The 10,644-nt window shown below is 36.0% G+C and overlaps 1 protein-coding gene across 2 annotated transcripts in view; it reads right to left on the reverse strand.

The window, feature by feature from the left end:
• The window catches only part of ryr2b (ryanodine receptor 2b (cardiac)), a 56,095-nt gene extending 45,914 nt beyond the window's left edge, over positions 1–10,181 (reverse strand). For both annotated transcript variants that reach the window (XM_089120282.1, XM_089120283.1), the window contains exons 1-25: positions 10,137–10,181; positions 8,437–8,553; positions 8,211–8,315; positions 7,521–7,595; positions 7,355–7,433; positions 7,158–7,270; positions 6,943–7,060; positions 6,502–6,598; positions 6,335–6,409; positions 6,087–6,243; positions 5,771–5,941; positions 5,040–5,161; positions 4,693–4,876; positions 4,455–4,590; positions 4,281–4,376; positions 4,039–4,157; positions 3,498–3,631; positions 3,090–3,331; positions 2,663–2,855; positions 2,267–2,486; positions 2,022–2,126; positions 1,229–1,332; positions 1,065–1,148; positions 768–927; positions 352–499 (exon numbers count right to left, since the gene is read on the reverse strand). In XM_089120282.1, the coding sequence (XP_088976408.1) occupies positions 352–499; positions 768–927; positions 1,065–1,148; positions 1,229–1,332; positions 2,022–2,126; positions 2,267–2,486; positions 2,663–2,855; positions 3,090–3,331; positions 3,498–3,631; positions 4,039–4,157; positions 4,281–4,376; positions 4,455–4,590; positions 4,693–4,876; positions 5,040–5,161; positions 5,771–5,941; positions 6,087–6,243; positions 6,335–6,409; positions 6,502–6,598; positions 6,943–7,060; positions 7,158–7,270; positions 7,355–7,433; positions 7,521–7,595; positions 8,211–8,315; positions 8,437–8,553; positions 10,137–10,181 (3,199 nt within the window). The remainder of the gene's footprint in view (positions 1–351; positions 500–767; positions 928–1,064; positions 1,149–1,228; positions 1,333–2,021; positions 2,127–2,266; positions 2,487–2,662; positions 2,856–3,089; positions 3,332–3,497; positions 3,632–4,038; positions 4,158–4,280; positions 4,377–4,454; positions 4,591–4,692; positions 4,877–5,039; positions 5,162–5,770; positions 5,942–6,086; positions 6,244–6,334; positions 6,410–6,501; positions 6,599–6,942; positions 7,061–7,157; positions 7,271–7,354; positions 7,434–7,520; positions 7,596–8,210; positions 8,316–8,436; positions 8,554–10,136) is intronic.
• Positions 10,182–10,644: the final 463 nt, after the last annotated feature.

Below are 10,644 nucleotides of genomic sequence, written 5' to 3' on the forward strand. Positions count from 1 at the left end.
TTTTTTTTTGAAAGCAGTCTCTTTTGCTCACCAAGGCTGCATTTATTTGAGCAAATAAAGTAAAAACAGAACTAATATTGTAAAACATTACTACTTTTTAAAGGGGTGGTTGATTATGATTTCACTTTTCTAACTTTATTTAGCGTGCAGATGTTGTTTATGCTTAAACTGCAACAAAGTTACAACGCTCAAAGTTCAAAGCAAAGGAGGACATTTTCTTTTAGAGAAATGGATTTCTAAGGACTACAACAAAGGCTAGTGCATTTTTTGATTATTAATGCACCATTTCTAAATATAAATTTTCCCCTTTTTTTTATCTGACTATACTGCCAAAAAAGATAATTGTCCCACCATGTTCTTGTTCCAGCGGCTCTATGGTGTATCCAAACCCAAGAAGGGTACCCAGAGTGTCCCTCGTGGCATCTCTACCCGCCTGTTTGTACTTTTCATCCAACAGGGAAAATGGCACTAGTTGGGTACTTCTCTTACACTTAAAATCCTGAATCAAAGAGATAAAAAACTACAGTATTTAGTCAGGTGAGCACTTTCTGTAAAGCTGCTTGGAAACAATATGTATTGTGAAAAGCACTATACAAATAAATTTGAATTGAACTGAAAATTTCCACATCAAATACAATGAAAGAAGGAAAATCCAAGTTGGAGATATACCACTTACAAGTACTACATATGGACACATTTGGCATTTTGATTCCAATTCTCAAGATCACATTTATATTGTTTGTTTTCAATAAAAGACTAATTTCCACCTGCTGTGGTCCAAAGCTCCAGCCCTGCCTGATACGCTCTCTGGCCCAGATGTTGTGTTCATTCTCAGCGAGTTTTTCCACCAGCTCTTCCTGAGAAGCTGTTAGCACAACACAGGACTGATCCACAGGGGCTGGTTTATATCCGTTCCATAGCTCATACCTGGACAGGTGATGTCATTATGATTCATTTAACAAGGATGATGTAATTAGGACTCATTTAAAAAGCACTTATCACTGTTGCATTGTTAACTGGAAAATTTAATTGTCTTGGAATTGAGGAATTTTATCTTGACATACTTATTTGAAAGGCGAACATATTTCACATTCTCCTCTGCATGTTCATCAGAGAGTCCAATGTGGACACCAAAAGCCAAAAGAGTCCTTCCACAAGACAAAAGGAAGCATGATTAATAACGGAAAGCTAATTAACAGTATATTAGGCACAATAATCCATGACATACCTGAGGATCTCCTCAGATGACTGAAGTTTATGAATTCGCTCCTGATCTGGAAGTGTGCAAAATTCGACTAGACACGAGTGTATTTTTTTGCTCTCATCTTTAACCTAGGAGAAGATATGCAGGATAAGGAGCAACTGAATGGAAGTTAGGGAGTTTCCAAACTATAGATAGTTTACTTTGTTCCAAAACAAGGACTTAAATTGTTACAATAGCCAAACTATTGCTACCATTCCATTCCACATACCACATATACCACATCTCCATATATATATATATGAAGAGGTCAGATGCAAAAGCCTCTAAGTGCCATTTGAAATTTTCTTCTAAAATGATCATTTTTATCAAACTTGTATATTTAAGTTCAGTAATTTCACGTAAATAGCAATGAAGATTACCTATTAATTGTCATTTAAGTGAAATTACTGAACTTAAATATACAAGCTTGATAAAAATGGTCATTTTAGAAGAAAATTTCAAATGGCATTTAGAGGCTTTTGCATCTGAACTCTTCATATATATACATATATGAATTAGAGTTGCAATCAAGGCTTTGTTCGGACAGCATGTCCAGTTTCAATGAAGTGGCGTTTGGTTTTGAACTGTGATAACTATTGTGCTCAACCACAGAATCAAACACTGCTGCTTTTTATAAAACACATGCGCATTTCCCATTATGAATTGTGGGACCGACTGTTTTGGTGTAGATCCGAGCATATGCGTCAACGAACTGAACTAAGGGAGAAAACAGAACAGGTTCTGAAACAAAGATGTGAAAATGCCCTTAGATACTTACTGGTCCATAGTTCCAGCCCTGCTCTATTTTGTCAATAAGCCAGAGTTCATGGAGATTTTCCGCTAATCTTTCCTTGATCTGCTCCAGCTGTGGAGGATATTCAACCTGACAAGATACAGAGTTGAACTCAGGGGTGTCAGACACTCATAAATGTTGATGCAAGACAGATTGTGGCTTAACTGCTAGTAATTGCTGTACTGATGCTAAATTTTAAATAATCAGTGCATACTTAAAATTGAAAGTACCTGGCTGGAATCCACTGGAATGGGGGTAAAGGTCACTGGACTAATAGGTACAACAGGGCCTAAGAGGTCACGTTGGCTTTCAGTGTGATTTTGTGTGAGTTCCTGACACAGTTCCAGCTTGCAGCATGTTTTGGGGAGGAGAGCTTCAGCGCACGGAGAGAAACCAGCAGGAGGAAGAAACCTAAACTCCCCCTGTCGACCTCCAAACAGCATACGCAGCCTGATGGGAAAATAAATTCAGACACTATTTAAGCCATCGAGGGTACGTCCTACAGGTCAACATTTAAATGGTTAGGTTGATCTAAAATAAAAATGAAGTAGGACTCATCTTTTATTGTTTGGTGAATGGTAAACAATCAAACCTACAATTAAATCAAAAACCAGAAAGCAACTCACTGCACTCCAGTTGAGAAGCTGACCACTGGGAACAGCAATCCATCCACTTTGAAGTTCTCCAGCATGCCTTGAACTGGCTGTCCATTGACCCGAAAGGAGATGCAGGTTGCAATAAGGTCAAGACAGCAACTAATGACATCATCCTCCCTTAGCAAGTGCTGATTGGGTGAGGTAACCCTCCGACCAACACCTCCTTGGAAAGAAATCACAAACAGTGTTTAGATTTCACTAGACTGCGTTTATTTGATAAATATACAGTAAAAAAAAAAGTATGCAAGAAAGTGAAATATTACAATTAAAAATAACCGTTTTAATTGTTTTATTTTTTTTTTAAATGTAATGTATTCCTGTGATGCAAAGCTGAATTTTCAGTAGCATTACTTATGTTTTAATGTCACATAGTGTACAAGCTTAGTTTCCATCTTACCTGTCCAAAGCTGGAGTCCATCAAAGCCATAAGAGCAGAGGTCATCTCCAACACCGTTTGACCCCCAGCCGTGACCCCCTGTGGGGGAGGGATGATACCCTTCAGTGCTGGCCCAACCCACTCGCAGATGAGTAGGCTCTGCTGTCACAAAATGTTCCACCTTCTCAATTACAACCTCATAATACCATTTCCTGTATTGGGCACAGTCATCTCTTGCACACAGGAAGATGTTTGGACGTGCACTAAACAGAGAAATATGTTCAATGAGATTTCATTTTGAACATTTATTCTCACTGTTTGGTCAATTTCTATATTATAACAGACTAAAATAATATTTTTAGATGTGCTAAAAACCTCAGAATGTGTAGGAGTTAAACTCAAGAGTCAAGCTTATTGATAACAGATCACCTGAAAACTTGGTTAACCAGTCTTGATTGTAGCAAAAGGTCTCTTTCTGGCAGCAGTGTATCACATATCAAATTCTGATTAGAGCGGACAGCCATGCCATGGCACACACAGAGTGAGCACAACACGTCCAAGATCTGCAGATGCAGTAAACACACACATAAACATGTTAAAAAATAGTAAAATCCACAATCATTACAGAACACATAAATACAGTTGGAGTCAGTAAGTAAAAAAAAATGATACTTTTATTCAGAAAGGACAGATTAAATGTATTAAAAGTGATAGTAAAGACATTTATAATATTATAAAAGTAATCATGTTGTTTCAAACGCTATATTTCACAAAAAAATAAATAAATTGCATTTTAAACATACAGTATATTATACTTAGAATTTAGTTATTTTAATTGTAAAAATGTTTCACAACATTACTGTTTCTACTGTATTTTTGATCAAATAAATGAAGAATTGGTGAGCAAGAGATTTAAAAAATATATATATATATTACAGACCCCAAACATTTAAAAGATACTGTACATTACCTTATGGTTCCTTCCATGTTTGTCCAAAAGTGAGATGATGGATTTTATGTGGCTTTCCTTAATAACATTCAAAGCTTCAGGACTTTCGACTAAAACACAATGTAACACTTCCAATATTCCTAAAAAAAGGAGAAACGAGTAACAAATGAGGGGAGACTCTTTGTGACATCATGTTTAGACCCTAAACTCAACTTAGACATTGTAGTCAAAACACAAACTAAATAATTCTGCAGGACATTTACCAGAGGAAGCCTCCAGCCTCTCTAATCTGCTGACCAGCCAGTCCAAGGATCCAGAAAACTGGGCACAGTTGTTCCGATTACCCCTGATAAGAGCAGCTGTAGGGAAATGGAATGGACATTTGGTAAATCAAAGCTAAACCTTTATTATAAATCTCTAAACAATTTATCCTATACCTAGCAGCTCATAAAAAGAGTTCAAAATCTTTTCCCATGACTCTCCTGTCTCTTTCCCAACAGCCTCTTCAAAATGAGTCGCACTATTGTACACATGCAGGTGGTCAATGCAGTCCAGCACCAGAGGGATTATACCCTGAGAAAGGCACAATGAAGCAGAACAAAAAAGTATATGATTCAGACATTATTGCAGTGTGTGGCCACATATATGTGTTGTCCCATTTGCTGCAGGTATTACCTCATCTTGGAAGAGATTTTGTCTGTTCTTAAGTGCTCGAATATCTCCCTGTCTGACCTCGTGATCTTGCTCCATTTCAGGACATTGAAAATAACCCAGCAAATTCTGCAGTGTCAGACGGACCATCTCAATTGGAAGAACCAAATCAGTAATGTTTTCCTTCTGACCGACATCATCTAGTCCCCTTCAGAAAGGAAAAAAAAAAAATCCTTCTGAAACATAAATGTGCTTCTTTGAATAGGCTTTGTGCTTTAAAAAAAGGATTTTAAAAGAGTCGGAATTCAAAATTCACCAGCAAATTTGATAAGCACACAGTATTCTGTAAGCTGTAACTGTATTATTGTTACCTAATGAATTGGGAGAAGAGAAGGGCGGAGCTACGAATTAAACAAGCAGCTTGTGACTCCTCCTGTTGAGAGCGAGAAAGGGTGATTCCATCATCCATGTGTCCTTCTGCTTGCAAAACAGCCTGCGAGAGAAAACCAATTCACTTCATGCATTTGAACCAGAATGTAAATATTAAACAAAACAATTACAAAAGAAAGGTATTGGCTTTATTTAATTGCAGTTCCACTACTAATGACACTACTGTTCAAATGTTTGGGGTCAGTAAGATATAGATGTTTTTTTTTTTATTATTATTTTAATTATTAAGTTATTTGACAACAAAGACATTTATAATGTAATAAAATGTATATTTCAAATAAATACTTATACTTATATATATATATATATATATATATATGCTGAATTTTTAGCATCTTTATATATATATACAAATATATTGAGCAGCAAATTAGCATATTAGAATGATTTCCGAAGGTTCATGTGACAGGACTAAAGATGCTAAAAATTCAGCATCGCCATCAAAGGAATATATAACATATTAAAACAATCAAATAGAAAACAGTTATTTTAAATAGCGATAATTTTTTTTTTTTTTTACTGTAGTAAATGCAGTCTTGTTGAGCAGATACATTGTTGAAAGACTTAAAAATGTCAACCCTCAAACATTTAAACGGTATTGTAAGTGATCTTATCTAGTATGATCTTATTTGATTTATTTACACAGGTTTACCAGTCTCTGTGGCACACTTTCCATCTGTCTCTTAGTGTCAGTGGTCTGATATGTGAGCCAGAGCCCAGTGTCAATGTGCTGAATGAAACAGAGAGAGTCTCCATATTTGATCTCAGGTACGCCCATGCCATCTCTCCTCTTAACAAAGTGTGAGCTCTTCTGGCTCTCTTCCTATAAAAAATAACGTTTGCATTGATCATCACAACTTAATATATCACCACAAAAACAAAATATATAAATGATTATACTACATAACCACAATTACTTATTGATTATAATATGGTTTATGTTGGGTTTAGAGATGATATTATTCAACCTTTGATGCCCGGAAGGAGAATGCTGTACTTTTGACATCGGCTCTCTCTCTTTCCACAAGCTGTAGTCCCTGATCGTGAGTCAGTCCCAGGTATGATCCGGTGGTCAGGTGCCGAAGACGGAACGGCTGACCCCAGTGAGTGTGGCTACCGCTCCACCTGCAAACAATCTGTTACTATTACAATCTGACAAACACAAAGGGAATCTACTTTCAACTGTCATCAGCATACTAGCTGAAGGGACACCTACGCAACATGTAACATTTCGAGCCTCCATAAAGATCGAGCCTGAAGAGATACCGAGCCACCCTCGAAATGGACAGATCTGGAGGAAGAAAGGAAAAATGGTCATGAAGGGAAAAGCTGCAATAAATGTCAGCAATCTGTCTCCGATCAGTAACGTAACCTCTCTCTGACCTGCGTTCTTCTTGTCTGTGATCCGCTGCAGGAATGGTCAAACATTCATCAGTGTGACCATGTAGCAGACGCACAGTGTCCCCGCCTCGTACATGACCTACAATTCAAAATTAAATTCATCAAAAAATAAAAAGAATACAAACCACCAGCAAAATTATTACATTATAAAATATTGTATTTACATCCATATTTACCCCCATATATTTTTACATGTTTATATGTTTTTACATGTTAACCATGTTCATAAAATACAATATGAGCAAATGTAAAAATATTGGAAACATACTATATAGCCTATATGGCAAAAGAAAAAAAAATGTGTGTGTGTGTATTTCTTGATAATGTACTGTATTTAGCCAGTCAATAAGCATGAAAATCAGCCATTAAGACCTTCAGACACTAAACAATGTTTAAATTGATAGTATAAAATCGGTCATCTACCCTGCATCTCCATAGTCCCAGAAGAAACAGGGGCCACACTCCACAATGTTTGCTGGAAGGACGCATCCACCCGACCAATGCCATTGTTATTACCTTCACTATTACTCCAGGACACATGCTATAAAGAGAGCGAAAGGTTGTTACACTGCATACAAATATTGATATACAGACAGGCAAATAGATGAACAGATGGAAGAACAGATGAATTTACTCACTAAGTATCTCTCAGAGGAAATACTAACTAAGATGAAATCATCACCCACTCTGACTTTCTCACCCTCTGACCTCTGTTTAGAGGCAGGGTGAACTGTCCACCAACACACCTCACCTGAAACCATCATCAAAACATCAATGTACGGCAGCCCTGGTGTTTATGAAAATATTCAGTGTAAAAACGAGAATATGAACTTACCCTTTTTTTCCTTCTGCAAACCAACATCGAAAGCCAGTTTGTCAGAGGAGAGGCCTGATGTGGACATGCAGCAAAGATACTAAAATAGGACAGCAGATTCCAAATTTACACTTCATAGAACCAGTATGGAAGCCACTAATTAATAGAATATAAAGCCTGGTCTTACCATGTCACTGTAAACATGTCGAAACAGCACTGCTTGGCCATAGAGTAGAGTACGACGCCCAACTGCCTCACTGGACTGAAACAAAACACTCTGTGTTTATTGTTTGGCCCTGCCTTGAAATCATAATTGTGTGTGACGATCAAAAGTGCTTGCTGTTTTACTGCCTCTAGTGTTCATTTATTTTAGAAGCAGCAGTGATATGTGTTGGTATGTATTTTGCGTTTTGGAAAAATGTTGCACAGGTAGGCTACGTTTTTTTTCCAATGATCCTAAGTATACAACTTCCTTACTAAAGTAAATGAATGCATTGTTATATTTTTGCTGCATTTTTGTATGTAATAGGCCAAGGCCTAACAGTAGGCCTACCTTCATGCTTCTGCCTGCCTTCATAACCCTTTAATTTGTACTGTCCACCTCTCGTGTTGAATGATATGATGTTGTGGTGCTCAAGAAACATTTCTTATTATTATTATCAATGTTGAAAACAACTGTGCTGTTTATTCTTTTTCTATCACTTTTATCAATTCATTGCATCTTTGCTGAAATAAAAGTTGTCAAAAAAACTTGTGACCCAAACTTTTAAAAGATAGTGTGGGTGACATTTTTCACTGAATATTCATCCACTGACTGAATTGATAACTGTTTGCTGAATTCTGAATTGTCTGAAGTGCTTTTCATCACAGTACCCACCCCTGCACACTGGTCTTCATGGTTGGCCAGCATCTCCTGCAGCGCTCGGACAGACAGACACTGGTCAAGAACAAACACGCACACAGAAAGGTCTGCTGGAACGTTCTGTCAACATGAGGAAAGACAACATGAAACTGCAGGAGCTGTTTTTGAAGCATCATGCACAGACTGTTCTTACACATTGCAGTGACTTAGTTTAAAAATATTAAGTAAATGAGCATCTCACCTTTGAGTTGGAGGTGGACTCAAGGTAACACAACCGGTCGCCGAAACCTTCTGCAGCTAAACACAGTTTCTTCAGATGAGGGCCTGATGAGCAACACCTCAACACCAGCTCATCCCGCTGAAAACATTCACATTACTGACCACAGCTTAGAAAATAGACTCTTATCTGATCTCACAAAAAAAAAAAAAAAACATAAATTAAAGGGTTGGTTCACCCCAAAATGCTACATGATACATTGAGATTTGATTAATTGTCTTCAGTATAACACTACTTTGCTGTTCAGGCATTACATTTTGGTCAAGACTACTATACATTTCTAGAAAATGAGCAGTTAACTTAGTAATTATTCAATTTTAACTTCTGAAAAAGTGAACGTGTTGCAAAGCAAAGCAAACAAATAACATACAAGTTTTGAATAAATGCATGTACACCCCAAAACTAAATATATAAACCTCAGTAAAGTAAAATGAATCAGTAATAAAGTAATGAAAATGAATCTAGAATTAGAAATGAATCAGCAACATTGTTCAACATGCAATTGTTTGTTGAATATGACGTTGTTATAGTGTAAAAATCACATAAATAAGTACTGAGCAAATCACTTTCACTTAAGGTTAAGGTTGTTTAGGGCCTGGTTACTAATGATGCATGATTTACTGTTATTATTATATTATATTATATTATATTATATTATATTATATTATATTATATTATATTATATTATATTATATTATATTATATTATATTATATTAAATGTAACTATGTAACCTTAAAATTAAGTGTTATCAAAAATAGGCTACCATGTTTTTATGTAAGTAATTAACATATTTGTAATATCTGTGATTAGAGAGCCCAATTTTTCCTGGTTAAATGAAGATTATAAATAAATTCTAAACAAATAAAAGGCTCCATATGCTAGATTAAATGTCACGGCTCATTTTACAGTATGTAGAACAGCAGTGTTTTATGTTGCACTGGAGCAGAGCAGCCTTATAAGGGCTGAATATCATTCAGTGAATGGAGAATTCCAACACCTCCAGCTTGTCAGTGACCAGAAATGGGTCAGACACACATACACATACACTCAAAGTTAAGTCTTAATTAAGGCTGTTATTTACACAATCTAAATCAATTAATTCCTTTTCTGCACTTTACTGTTACAAATGCATGCACTAAATGACTCAGTGGAAGTGTTTACTGTATCTGTGTAAGAAAAAGAGAGCATGTTTATCTCTGTTTTTGAGATATGGAGCTGAGAGTGGATAGCTCACACATCCAACAGACTCTCCATGTTCTTCTGCTGATAACACAAAGTAAAAATAGGCACTATAGTGATATGGGTCAAACTCTCTAAAATGTGAATTCAAACACTGTAAATCACATCATTGCATTTCATAACTGTATATGACAACAGTCACAACAATTAATGATAAATACACAAAGTTACATTGATTACATTAATAATGTCCGTGTATAAATGCATGGCCAAAAAAAAAAAAAAAAAAAAAAAATCTGATAGTCTTCTGTAAACCATCTGCTAACGTAATATTAATGGTTCATAAAGTTAAGTCAATCTAATAACAATTCCAATTGCAATTTAGTAATTAGCCCTTTTACTGTCAGAAGTGTAGCATAAAGAAAGTCAACACATTATTAATTGCATTCAAATTTGTATTATAATATAGTCAATTTTACTTACAGTTCGCAGAAACTGGATTTCATCTTCCGCTTCTCCAATATCCATGTTCAGTGACTATGTAGCCAGACTTTAGGGATCTGTGTGTGAGAACCAGAAGACTGAAGAACTCCACTCCCCAAGCCGCAGGTGCTGAACTCATCCCAGGACAGGGAGACCACGATACCACCCATCATGAGATAATACTGCTGAGATCTGATAAAGTTAAAGTGGAAAAGAAAGCAATTCTCCATATTTGGTATTTACAATGGAGAAAGCTAACAAGCAAGAAATAAAGAAAAGAAGAATGTAAAAGCATAGAAAAAAATGTAATTAATATGAATTCTCTCTCTCTCTCTCTCTCTCTCTCTCTCTCTCTCTCTCTCTCTCTCTCTCTCTCTCTATATATATATATATATTTAGTTTCATTCAAAGATTTTGCTAAAATCTACCCTTTCATTGAAGTAAAAGAATTGAAAGTGGGGGGTAAATTACATTATGACATAAATGTTTTACTCCAAAACACGTTTGC

Source organism: Pimephales promelas, chromosome 15 (assembly GCF_988280905.1).
Source record: "Pimephales promelas chromosome 15, fPimPro1.hap1.1, whole genome shotgun sequence".
NCBI lineage: Eukaryota > Metazoa > Chordata > Actinopteri > Cypriniformes > Leuciscidae > Pimephales > Pimephales promelas.